This window comes from Filicampus tigris, chromosome 3 (genome assembly GCF_054856515.1).
Source record: "Filicampus tigris isolate MCC_2025a chromosome 3, RoL_Ftig_1.0, whole genome shotgun sequence".
In the NCBI taxonomy this organism is placed as follows: Eukaryota; Metazoa; Chordata; class Actinopteri; order Syngnathiformes; family Syngnathidae; genus Filicampus; species Filicampus tigris.
Genome location: NC_141219.1, coordinates 25778815 through 25792844, shown reverse-complemented (window position 1 = coordinate 25792844; position 14030 = coordinate 25778815). Strand labels below are relative to the sequence as shown.

Below are 14030 nucleotides of genomic sequence, written 5' to 3'. Positions count from 1 at the left end.
AGGCGCGATGTGTGAGGAAGCCTGGGTTGAGATTAATCTGCGATATATGTAAATGTAGACAAGACAGCCGCTCTGGGCCGTGTTGCACTGTCACAATCCGAGGAAGCAGACATAGTAAAGCCCCTCGCACTCGTCATTTGGTCTAACGTCTGGCTGCAGGCGTGGAAAGAGCACAGAAGGAGCTCAACCAGGCCTTCCGTGGGGTAGACTGGAGGTGGAGATCAGTGCCTCCCACTGCAGCTGCTTTACTTTGAGGACAACATACAGCAGATCATGTACAGGCAAATGAACTTACCATCAACAAAGCTGGGGAACGACGCAACTTTTTTAGTAGTCTGCAAAACAAAAACATAATACAGTGTTATGATGTCATACGATGTAATTTCGAGATAGATTGAGCGAAATCTGCTTTTTGGGAACGGTTGTGGTGGTTAGCATGTCTGCCTAATGTCAACGCTTCTATTCGGCTGAAATGCTCGTCAACTCAACCATGACCATGAATGGTTTTGCAAGAAAATTGATTAAAAAAATGGGTTTGTTGCACTATGCTCATGAGTAAAAGTGGGTGTAGGGAGAGTAAAAAGACATAATCCTGCATACATTTCTGTGGAAGCTAGATAAACATACATGCGGGAGGAGGAATGCTATCTGGCTGTGAACTGTGACATGATTGTTATTCAGCTTATTCCTACAGGATAGAACTGAAGACTACCGAGGACAAAAGCACTTTGTGGAACATTTCAGAAAACAAGCACCATCTCTTCACTGAAATATCAGGCTCACTTACGAGAAATCCACCGAAGCATATGCAGACGACGTGCTGGGGTGTAATTCGAAAATGATTCCTTTATGCAGTCACACACGGCCATTGTTATATAAAAACAGCAATATCTGTACTTTTAAGTGGACTTGACAATTTGACAAATGCACACAGGTATCAGACGGAGGTGGCATCAGCACATTTTACCGGTCCGTCATTCGTCAGTCTGTCATTATTTCAAACTGAATTAAAACTGTAATGGTCAGTGAGTCGCCATTTCATCATCGTTATTTTAACCGCCCTTCCGTCACTGCTAAATTACAGTTCGTCACCGCTAATTTAGGTCAGTCAGCCAGTCAGTCATTGTAATTTTAACCACGCTTCCATCATCGCTAAATTACAGTTCATCACTACTATATTAGGGCTGACTGATATTCTTCTTCTTCTTCTTCTACAAACTAACTACACCAGCACAAGGAATGTAGTGTATCTACTCCGGTAAAGAACCACGCCTTAACATTTACAATCAATAATCATCTCTTTGACTCAAACATTCAATAAATACTATGTGTGCTATGTAACCCAAGAGTAGATAAATCAAGTCCATCACATGACACAGTACTCTCGTCTCTCTCGCTTTCTCTTTCCCTCCAGTTATCTCTCTGTCTGTCTGATGTATATCCAGCATACGTGACCCAAACTAGAAGTAATTGTTTACAAAATATTCACAAAAAAAATCATTTCACCAAGATTTAACAGAAAACCATAACCATAAAGGTTTATATGCAAATAAATACACATACATAAAGTATTGGCCTCAAAGATTGTAAATTCTGTTGTCATGGCAACCAATCGAATAATATGAGCGCAAGCCGGTGCATTTGTGACACGCATCAATGACGCGACGTCCCCTTTAGCAGACGTCTCCATCAAATGGCGGTATGGAGGAGCAATAGTCTCATTACTCCAAAACATTTCTACCTCGATGGACTTTGTGGTGGGAGGTGCTAGAATGTGAAGAGAGTTTCGAGGCGCGCGGACCTAGGAACGTGCGATTAGAGGAGATGAGCCCAGAGTGTATGCAGACGACCCCAGTGTATGTTCAACCCGCGAACAAACGCGCGCAACACAGTTGTCAGCAAAGGGAAGTCCACCAGTTTTTTTTTAAGTTTCCTATCATTTGTCATTTGTCATTCATGCACAAAACGGGCGTCTGTCGGATTGACGGACCTTCTGTCAGTACTGACGCAATTCCCACCTCTGGTATGAAAGAATAGAGCAGCACAAATCTTACATCTGGTACATTGTTGTTCTCCAGGGGAACGTTCAGGTCAGAGCGCTGCTGTTTTCTGGGCTGCTCTGCACCATTGTTCACCTGGAAGGTCAAAACAGACAAACAGGTGTGAACAAAAATATAGAACAGGACAGCTTTCGAGGAAATACCTGAACCTGCTACAGACTGGGTTGAAAGAAGTGTATCTTAAAATGCAGATCTGCCGGAACTCTCCAAACTGATGGAGAATAAACAAATTTGCCTTGAATTTGGATTGATCCCAAATAGTTTGAAACAAGTGACTCGGTCAGAATTACCGTATGCTGTCTTTCACTTGCCCTTCATTCAGTTTTTTATTTTGTCTCAGCTCCTAGCAAATACTTGGTTATAAGCAGGTCAGCCAGCACACAATCACACAGGCAGAGGATTATCATTACTCCCCGGGATACATCTATCTCGCTGTGCGCAACCGCTTATTAACATTCTACCATTACTGGCCCAATGAAGCCTCTTGCCAATAAACGTGCTCCTCACCGGGTGGGCAGAGATGAAAAGTGGAAATGTGTCATTCAGTGGCAATGTTGTCAGGCAAATGGAGCTGAAATGAATCAGTACGTACTGTATACTGTATGACATTAGTGACCCTCCTTTGGAAAATGAGAGCTAAAGACCTGATTAGTATTCACTGTGTTCTGTAACTCAGTTGTGAAAACTGCCGTTAATGAGATTTGTGTTATTCAGTGGGATGTGATGCTAAATTCCATGCCGCGCCACAAAGCTGTATACGACTAAAAACCCTGCTACAGTACACACTTCCATCACGGATATTTTCACCATTTGCATATAATTAAAGCAATTATGTAAAGACATATTGCTCAGGAAGAACATGTGCAGTTTTGATACGTGAAATCAATGACCTAGACTACTAAAATGATGATTAGTCATGACAGATGCCATGTGAATGTTTTGTGTTGGAAGTTCAGAAACCATAATATACAGTACCCATAAAGTCCAGCGAACATGCTAAAAATAAGATGCATATATCTATGCCTGTATTGTTTATATCATTAGTTACACACTGGAAGTGTTGTCCCTTTTTGATTTAACACTTTTGAACAATATACAATGTATGTTAGGGATATTTGATACCACTTTTTTCAAACTGATACCAGTACAAGTATTCACTCTTGAGTACTCAACAATAACAATACCAACACCACTAGTACTACCGATACATGCGATTTCATTTAACACAATTACAAATCGGGTGGCACGGTGGTCGACTGGTTAGCATGTCCGCTTCACAGATCAGAGGTCGTGGGTTCGATCCCGGCTCCGGCCTCCCTGTGTGGAGTTTGCATGTTCTCCCCGTGCCTGTGTGGGTTTTCTCCGGGTACTCCGGTTTCCTCCCACATTCCAAAAACATGCATGGTAGGTTGATTGGACACTCTAAATTGCCCCTAAAAGTGTGATTGTGAGTGCGGATGTTTGTTTGTCTCTGTGTGCCCTGCGATTGGCTGGCAACCGATTCAGGGTGTCCCCCGCCTACTGCCCGAAGACAGCTGGGATAGGCTCCAGCACGCCTTGTGCAGCAGCCAACCCTTGTGAGGTACCTTATAAGCGGTATCGATAATGGATGGATGGACAATTACAAATCATTGTGAACAAAGACCTTTCTGTCTTTCAGACACACATGATGATAGGCCGATGTGTCAAACGGCCACAGTGTCTTAGGTCTTAGTTATCGGTCCCGAAGGTCAGAGAGAGAAGCTTTTACCAAAACTACACATTTTTAATCCCTCACACTGTGTGAAGAACCTTGGCGTCATTTTTGACTCTGAGCTCAGTTTTATTCCTCATATTAAAAATGTAACCAAGATTGGTTTTTATCACCTTAAGAATATCGCCAGAGTCCGCCCGTTTCTCCCTCAGGCTAACACGGAAGTGCTGATGCATGCCTTTATTTCCTGTCGTTTAGATTACTGTAATGCCCTGCTCTCTGGCCTCCCGAAAAAGAGCATTTCACCACTGCAACTACTGCAGAATTCAGCCGCTCGGGTGCTGACGAGAACCAGAGGGCGGGAGCACATTACGCCAGTTTTGAAATTGCTGCATTGGCTCCCTGTGTGTTTCAGGATCGATTTTAAAGTACTTTTATTAGTTTATAAATGTGTTAATGATCTTGGGCCATCTTATTTATCTGATTTGCTTTTATCATACCAGCCCTCGCGGATCCTGAGGTCCTCTGGCGCCGGCCTTTTATTTATTCCAAGGGTGAGGACCAAAATGCATGGCGAGGCTGCATTCAGCCATTTTGGTCCTCACCTTTGGAATAGCCTGCCAGAGGATGTCAGGTCTGCAGAGACTGTTGATATTTTTAAGAGGAAGCTCAAGACACACCTTTTTAGTTTGGCTTTCAACAACTTTTAAATAATTTATCTTTTCTTTTGATTGAAGATAATTCTATGTTTTGCTTTGAATGTTTTAAAGCACTTTGAGTTGCATTTTTATGTATGAAAAGTGCTATATAAATAAAATGTGATTGATTGATTGATTGATTGAGTGTAGCACCAACTACTGGCAAGGAAGACTTTTTTGATGACAGATTTTTTTGGCCTTGCGTCCTTCACAAGTATCCAGTACCTTGAAAAAAGGCTACTATCGGTACTCGTCCAACCATACATATATGCAAAGAAATATGAAATTAGCAAATGTGAATTTGACACCAGATCAAAAATGCAGATGCATTCCCCATTGTAGAAAGTAGGACTGAACAATTTCTCAGTTATAACTGTAACCCTAATCCAACCCTACAAGTAACAGATGAACAAATTTAAACACTGACATGAAGAATGTGTATATCTAAAACAATGACAAACATGCCTACATGCTTAGCTTGACTTAAAAGTAATAGGCTATCATAATATTACCTGTACTTGGTTTTAAATGGGAAGTCAACCCAAGCATTTTTTTTTCAAGAATATGTATGCAGGCCCAATAGTTGAAACGAGACATTCTGATAAACATTGCGTTTCGGGATATTAGTTAATACACCTGTTTTTAGCCATCTCTGGGGGCGGCCATTTTGTCACTTCTGTCGACTGAAAATGATATCAAAGTTGCTCAGGGCTCAAGTAACGACCAATCACACCTCACCTGTTTCTGAAGCAGAGCCGTGATTGGTCATTACCTGAGCCCTGAGCAACTGTGATGTCATTTTCAGTCAACAGAAGTGACAAAAAGGCCACCCCCTGAGATGGCTAGATTTTGCTTCTTAACTCATATTCCACAAATGCAATATTAATCAGAATGCCTTGTTTCAACTAGTGGGCCTGCACAGAACATATTCTTAAAAAAAACAATATGTTTGGGTTGACTTCCCATTTAATACACTTGACACTGATGGATACACCGATAGATACTGTTCAACCTTAATAAATATCAAGAACTGGTGTAGTCACAGTATAACTTTATTCAATGGACTGTATTACCTCAATACACAAAGAACGACTAATTACAACCTAAAAAATACACTACAAGTACATTGTATTGGAGAATACAGTACGTGTGTGTGCGTGCGTGTGGTAACCACTGCCAATAATATCTATGCACTGTTTCGAAATGTGTGTGTGACCCACTTCTGGACTACGAAAGAGCACCATAGAGTGAACATGCAAGCACATGTTCACATGGTAGAGCAGATGTGCATTTCAACAACATTAAAACTTCGCTGTTCACCATCTGATTTAGAGAGAGGGCGCATCTGTGCAGTTTATTCGTGTGTGTGTGTGTATGTAGTGTAGTGTGTTAATGTGCTTTATGTGTATCTATTCTGCTTTGTGAGAGCAGGGCACAAGGACACGGAGAAATCAAAGAACACGGGGGAGGGGGAAGAATACACCTATTTTAGGTGGAGAAATGAGAAACATTTCCCCTGTAACCCCCAGACTCGCTCCTGGCCACAATCTCTTCCATTATATTCAAAGGCAAGAGTCTCTGCCCGACAGCCATCAAAAAGATGGATTATGAATATCATTTCCGCACAACTACTGAGCACAGATGCATTGCTATATTGCTTTTGTTGATAACTTCCTACATTTTGCATGCCTGCCTCAATACTTCAAGTACTGTTAAATCAAAGGGCGCTAAAAAAGGTTTGGAAATGCCTTTTGAGGGGGTTTGTGCATAAAAAAAAAAATAATAATAAAAAAAAACAATTCCGAGCAGAGTGCAAAAGTGCTTGTGCTTCAAGGTGAATAAGCCGGCTCATTGTCCTAACTTCTCCTCCAAATTCAGTTAAAGCTGGCAGACTGTTTTCTTATTTGTGACGGATGCGACAAAACCCAGAGGGAAGCTGTTGCTATGTCGAAGTAAAAAGTCTTTGAGCTCACCTGCTCCTGTAGCCATCTCTGCCGATCCTCTGGGGAATGTGCTTGGATCTTGAGCCCCCTCTGGAGCTCTGGGTTGTTATGATGCACAGAAGGCAGGTTGAGGGATTTGGGCCTGCTGTCATGGCCATGGTGGGCGGGTGGGTATGTGGCTGTGTTGGGCTTGGCGTGGAGGTAGTCACCAGTGGGCGGATCCTGCGCCAGTTCTTCTGGACTTTGATCAGTGCCACTACTTAGGCTCCCCATGCTCATACTCATCTTGATCTCAGCAACTATTTGGTCAATGTCCTCCTCCGCTTCCTCACCCGTCTCCCCCTCTACCACTAACACCTTCCGGCCTCGGAAGGGAGAGACATGCACGGAGTTGCCGTTGTGCTCTGGGGCATAGTAGTCACCAGTATAGGCCCTTTCATGTCTCTCATGTTCATCTCCTTCCTCATCTCCTTCTTCATTTGGGCAGTACTCCTCGCTTTCTGCGTCGTCCTCATCGTCCTCATCAGGCCGACGAGTGTGCAGGGCTTCCTGAATGGTAGGTTGTTGTTGGTGGTGATTGTGATGGTTATGGTCCAAGATCGGTTCTGGCCGTCCATTGTATATCTGTTCATCTGGATCTTGCTCCACCACCTCACAGCGTACCTCCCCTTCGTCCTCAGGCCACTCCTCCGCTCTGTGGCGCTCACTACCGGCCCACTGCTCTTGCCTGCCTGGATTCTCCTCCCTCCACTCCTCGCCACCTTCCTCATCTCCTTCCCTCCACGCCTCACTCATGCCTTCTTCCTCTTCTCTCCACTCTTCTTTGGCCGCACTTTCTTCGTCTTCTTCTTCTTCTTCTTCTTCCTCTTCATCTTCCACCCACTCCTCCTCTCTCACCTCTCCCTCTGCCTCTCCTTCTTCAGTCCATCCTTCAACTGCCTCCTGGCACTCAGTGTGGCCTTCGCCTGGCTGAATAATACAGGCCCGCTCGTGACCGTGTTTGCAGTCTCCCTGGCTGCTACAGTCCATACCTTCCATGTAGCTCTCATCCTCGGGACAGTACCGGATGTAGTAAGTAACACCTTCATCCTCCTCTGCCAGTCCTGGAAATGGTTAATGATCACAAACATTTAGGCTTCATATTCTATAATGCATAAAAACAGGAGAATCATACAAAGGCACTCGGCAAAGTGCTCAAAACATCCTTGGCAGAGCACACCTAGAAACAGCTCTATTATGTTACACTCTAAAACTGGACCGATCCACTACTACTTGGGTCGATTTGACCCAACTTTCTGGGGTACAAAACAACCACCAAAAAGTGGGCAGTTTTGTACAAAAAAAACACAAGAGTTGGGTCAAAGTGACCCAAAAATTGTGTTATTTTTAACCCAACTGTTTTTAGAGTTAATTGAATAATACTGCGTTCTCCTGCTGTATCACAAATGTTAAACAAAGTTTATAGACAAGTCCAAATTTAGAGTTGCACGCCTTTGATGTAGCCACTTCAGGATGCCCCTTCATTGTAAAACAGTACCACGTTTTGCTGTTTTAATATTGTTTGTTACCAGAGAGTAACATCTACAGTTACAGTAACATCTTTCATCCTTTCAAGTTTGGCATTGATAGACAGCTAAAGCCAGTCAATGACATTCATATTGCAGATGGAGGGAGGGAGCGAGGGACACGTGCAGCTGAGCAGCACACGCGAGAAATCCACTTCTTGGTGAGAGTTTCAAGACAGCCGTTTGCATTCAAGCCATACAATACAGTATATATGTTGCACATACGGTATATTGTGTTTTACGACATTATGCGACCATATTTATTAGGGCTGGGACGATACACTTTTGTCCTAATCCGATACGGATCCCGATACTTGGGTTGCGATAAATTAAATATTATGAAAATATATATTAAACAAACCTGAAGCATGTGTTTCCAAAGTTTTAACTTAAGTGCCATTTGACATTTATTCAAGTGTCACGATTGAAAAGTGCATAAACTGCTCCAGTAACTGTTCCTCATACACAGGAGTGCAATAAATAAATCTCTATTCACAAAGCTTAACTTTAAAATAAGATAAGATAAGAAAGACTTTATTGATCCCACAGTGGGGAAATTTTCAGTGTTACAGCAGCAAAGATATAGGTCACACAGAGACGGCGGCATAATGTAGCCATTAATGTATAACATTAACGGCAAACATTCAGAATCAAACCTAAGGACCTCAAATGTTCCAAAGGTATGTTACACAATGTGCAAAACATAACATAAGGTATCGAAAGCATCAATACTTCATCAATGTATCGATACTTAGTATCTGCATAAAAAGTGTCCCAATAAATTGTGATACAATACTTTTTTCCAGCCCTTATAATTATAATTTCACATGTAGCAGAGGATAAAATAGCAAAGCTTGGGCCATTCAGTCGAGTGGGAGCGATTCTCATCTACACTTTCCTCATGATTATCGCTCACGTCCTATTTCTGTAGCAATGGCGCATCTTCCTTGACTGCCACAGTGCCACTATCTTTCTGTGGATTAAAAGAATTCCCCATACCTATTGAGACTCAAAAACGTGATCCAGGCTGCCAGAGGTCATATCGCTGGGGGTAAACACTTAACATCGGGCGAGTGGCCAACTGCTCCCCCCCCCACCACACAATTTCCAATTGTCTCTCTACAGTATATCACAAATTTTCCCCTATTGTGTGTGGTCTGGAATGTATCCCCAGAGATAAACAGGGGTTCACTGTAATAATACTCATAACTTGGATTTATGTTGCACCCTTCAAGAGACCAAATAACGCTTGTGGTACATATTCCTCAACCCCAAGCAAGAGTGGTGACAACCTTTAAGGCACATTTACTGGTGAGAAATTGAAGTCAACAGATGAAATGCATACTCTTAATAGATGGCTGTTTTCGGAAAATACTACGAAATAAAAAACACAACACAACAGTGGAACTTTCTAAAGTCGTACACTTCAGAATCTGAACAACATTTAGGGGAATAAAATAAGAAATAAATTCCTGGGGCAGAGCTAGGTGACAGCTCAGATTGGTGAGCAAATATTAACTCCAAGAAATTGTGGTTGTATGTTGCAATAACTGCTCCAAAGGACACACCTCAAAGCTGAAATTCAGGACTATTGGAATGAGCGACGAAAATAACTTGAACCAGAACTCATGTAAAGTAAGCAGACACAAATTTTAAAAACAAGTTTGTCAAATACTCAGAACTAGATCCCTCCAAATTATGAAAAACCTCTGACAAATATTTAAACAGGGTAATCTGATGACAGATAGGCCAACGAGGAGAAATGCATAAGACAACATGTCTCGATGGGGTTAAAATCACTTTTTTACTCATCATATTCACTGATGAAATCACTCACCGTCATCATAGTCTTCCTCATCCTCTGAAGTGTTGTTAATGTAGTCAGAGCAGGAGTCATCATCCAGGCTGTCAGCTCCATCATGAAAGTCCGCTTTCTTGTGGTTGTCTTGCTCATGCTCAAGTTCAGGCATTGAGGGTGTTGCGGGTCTCTGGTCCTCTAATTCGACATCTGGTTGATTGTTATATCGCTTCAGTTCCACATCTGCATCCACATCCACTTCTGGACGGCTGGGAACCTCATCCTCACACTTGAGAGAGGAATAATGTGCCTTACACGTACGGGGAAGGGGCTTTGGCACATGTGATTCCTTGGGGTAACGGGTCGGCCGCTGCCGAGGATGGATGGCTTTCACTTCACATGATTCTGTATGATGAGCTGTGGGACAGGAGGTGGCGACTGGAGGAGCCACACTGTGGGTCCCTGGCCTCTTCCTTTGAGCCATGTTTGCTAGTTTACAGGCCGTGCATTGTTACGGTTTGCTCCTAAGTAACACAAAGACAGAAAGATGCAAATATATGAGCAAATTCCACTTCAGAAATACATGTGAGACAGTCTGTTGTTACTAGACTAGAAGGGAACTGGGTGAAATAAATATAATGCCTTGCGCTATATGTACTGTACACCTTATTAGGCCCGAATCTCCAAGCAGGGAGCTACCCATGTATACTGAAACCATTGGACTAATGTGATATTAATAGTCTTTAGGATTCACATTTAACTTGGAAAGTTTTGAAATGATAATATAGACTCACTGTATCTTAAAGTAGAAGTCAACCCACCATTTTCTTTTTTAAGGATATGTTATATGCAAGCCCACAAGTTGAAACAACGCATTCTGATTAATATTGCGTTTGTGGAATATGAGTTAAGCAGCAAAATCCCCTTTTTTGCCAGCCCAGGGGGTGGCCATTTTGTCACTTCTGTGAACTGAAAATGATATCACAGATGGTCAGGGCTCAGATAACGACCAATCATGGCTCAGGTTCAGAAAACAGGTGCGCTGTAATTAGTCGGTGTCTGAGCCCTGAGCAGCTGTGATGTCATTTTCAGTCGACAAAAGTGACAAAATGGCCGTCCCCTGAGATAGCTAAAAACAGGTGGATTTTGCTATATTAATCAGAATGCCCCGTTCCAACAAGTGAGCATGCATAGAACATATTCTTGAAAAAAATGCGTTTGAGTTGAGTTTGTCTTTAACAAACGTGTGTGCAACAAAGACATGCAATATTTTTACAGTGAGTTGCCAGCAAAATTACTTGAGAAATAATCAGAGCTGGGCAGTCCGGCCCGGCCGGATGCCCATTTTTGGGGCGGGGGGTGGGGGCTGACATTTAAAAAAATGGCTGGATTAAGCATGGCCGGAAGTGGATTTTAGTCTGGCCCACTAATCGGCCCTCATGGTTTAATCTCAGCCTACTCAGTGAAAGGCTTTTTTTTAGGCTTCTTTCTGCTCCCGCGTCAGCGCGAGCGACAACTGCCGCATTGATTCACGTGACCGACGCAATGTGCTGTTGGCGACAGGTCTGCAACACATGCCACGCACACATAAGGAATTGTTGCTGCTCTGATCGGTCCATTATGTCACATGTTGCGATGACATACAGTTTCCCACACGGAGAGGAGAGAGAGGATGCAGCACGCAGCTTGTTGCTGTTTGGCAATACAATTAAATGCATAGTCTGGTCATCTTGGTCCCTTTATGGTTGTAGCAGGTATGATATCCATTGCTGTCACCGTCTTTTTGAAGCGACGCCCCCCGACTTGGAACTCCATCCACCCATTATCGATACCGCTTATCCTCACAAGCGTTGCGGGGCGTGCTAGAGCCTATCCCAGCTGTCTTCGGGCAGTAGACTTGGAACTCAACTGTTTCAAAACAATTGTGTCCGGGAGTATATTAAGCTGCGCGCAGCATTCAAGTATGACGCTGGCACATCAACGTGGAGTTCATGCACTTCTTCTGGTGTCTTCCCTACTTCCAGAAATACGCCGTAGCAAACCTGCTGTGTATAGTTGTTTGCTGGTATGCTTTTATTTTGAAGGCCGTGAATGAAGGGAAGTGTGGAAAATAAATAAGTAACTTGTTGATTGCGACTTTTGGCCATCTGTTGGACCCAAATAATTATACAATACGACAAAACCAACCCCGGGGCTTGCAATGGAAGTAAGCACACGCAGTTGGGTAAGTAGTAAAGTACTAGTGGCACATTTTGAAGCATGTCCACAGCGGGTTCTAATAGTAAATTAGCCAGCTAATGATCCATAAAAAGCTTCTGCCGTTGGCGGAATGGGGCGGGGTCGACAATGTTCATGAATAAGGGCAGGGGGTCGCGGCTGGAAGGGTACCCAGGTCGCGGCCGGACCGGCAAAAAAGGGTCAAGTGCCCAGCTCTGGAAATAATGTGGTACATTTGTCCAAGTAACAAGATGGTTCAGTGCTTCTGAAGTCACAACAAAGACTAACATCCTGCACAGGGTGACATTAACTAAGTAATGATAAATAACCAGCCAGGCTCTAGTTGATTCAATAGAGGCAGGAGCAAACAGTTATGGCATGCAGACATAATCTGCAAAATGTCACAGTTGGGCTGATTTTGTGAGTGAGGGATGCTATTGAAGAAACTTCATGTAGATGTAAAAAAAAAAAAAAGAAAAAATCATATTGGAACTAGGGATGTGCGCGACTAGTCGTTCAAACCTTTAACCGTCTACTATTTATTAAACTTTTGTATTTTACTAGTCGGTTAAACGCGGAATTAAGTATCACGCATCTTGTTCCACACGCCTCTGCCTCGGCCTCTGTAAACATGCTGAGCACCAAGAGAGAGAATTGCTCCCCCCCCCCTAAACGCACCCCCACCCCCACCCTGCACTTACACACACATAGTAGGGGGCTCTATGATTGGGGAAGAATATTTAGAAAAGTAAATTCTGAAGATGTCGAAGTTACCACGAAAAAAACCCAGCACCGTTTGACAGTATTTTGATGCAGCATATGACAGTGGGCATGGCGGCGGGACCAGTCAGACGAGCATGAGAGCGTTTGTTCCAGCCAGGCGCTGCATGCTCGCCGCACAGCAAAGATTACCCAACTAATTTGTGAAATGACTCCCCGCGATATGCTGCCGCTTTTTGTTGAAGGTAAAGGGTTCGAAAAATTAATGCTGTATATCGAGCCTGAGTACGCGGCGCCAAGTTGGAAAACAATCACGTCCCAACTCGAGAGAAGCCATAACCAAATAGAAAAGGAGATGCTACGAGCGTTTGAGCGAGTCAACTACCGTATGTGGCCATAACTACAGACGGATGGACGTCCATAGCCACCGAATCTTACATGACTATAACGTGTCATTATGTGGACGAAGGGTATCTCCGCTGCTGTGTGCTTCAGACATGTGCCTTCGAGGAAAGACACACAGCTGAAAACTTGGCTGCTCACCAGCGGAATGTGATGGGTACGTGGGCACTAGAAAATAAAGCCGTCGCCTGTGTGCATAATAATGCACCTAACATGTGAGTGCACCCTGAGACCCTGCTGGACTGGGAGTCGGTACCATTACTCATTACATTATTCAGAATAAATGCCACGCATTGCATTGGAAAATGTATCAGAAATGTATTTCTCTTTCAATTGTTCACCTTTATTCAGTCAGTTGTTGTTACATCAATAGAATTTAAATTAACAAACTGTCCTGAATGTTTGGGCTAAAATAGCCCCTAAATACACACATTTGCATTTTAAACTTTGTACTTTCAACTTTCAATATGTATTAAAATTCAAGTTTTCTTCCTTACAGACTAGTCGACTAGTCGCAAATAAAATTTGAGACTAGTCGGCGGGCAAATTAGTTGAAATTCCCATCCCTAATTGTAACTTTATCCATGCACACACAGCAACATGAATCTTCACTAGCAAATGCTATTATTGTCACCAATCATTCTTCAGCTTTCGGTCAGACACGCCCTTCAGTGCCCTGTCATCTCGTGTCAGCATCCATTTGACAGCTTTCCACATTTTTGCTGCTCCAATCATGAGTGATTATAGGAATTAATTAGCTATGAACCAGCCAGCTCAAACAGCTCACACTGAAACCCAAATACAAAAAGACCACACAGCAACAATCCTCACGCTAACCAATATTGTATGTGGACATCAGTGACTGACTGGCTGCTGGGTAGTTCACAATGAGTCATTCATTTTTACTAATTATACAGTAGAAGGATATCATTGC

At 43.1% G+C, this 14030-nt stretch overlaps 1 protein-coding gene across 2 annotated transcripts in view; it reads right to left on the bottom strand.

Annotated features, from left to right (window-relative positions):
* apba2b (amyloid beta (A4) precursor protein-binding, family A, member 2b) overlaps window positions 1-14030 on the bottom strand; it is a 56441-nt gene that overhangs the window by 12596 nt on the left and 29815 nt on the right. For both annotated transcript variants that reach the window (XM_086025841.1, XM_086025842.1), the window contains exons 2-5: window positions 9797-10281; window positions 6425-7497; window positions 2055-2135; window positions 296-335 (exon numbers count right to left, since the gene is read on the bottom strand). In XM_086025841.1, coding sequence (XP_085881967.1) covers window positions 296-335; window positions 2055-2135; window positions 6425-7497; window positions 9797-10241 — 1639 coding nt within the window. In that variant the 5' untranslated portion in view covers window positions 10242-10281. The remainder of the gene's footprint in view (window positions 1-295; window positions 336-2054; window positions 2136-6424; window positions 7498-9796; window positions 10282-14030) is intronic.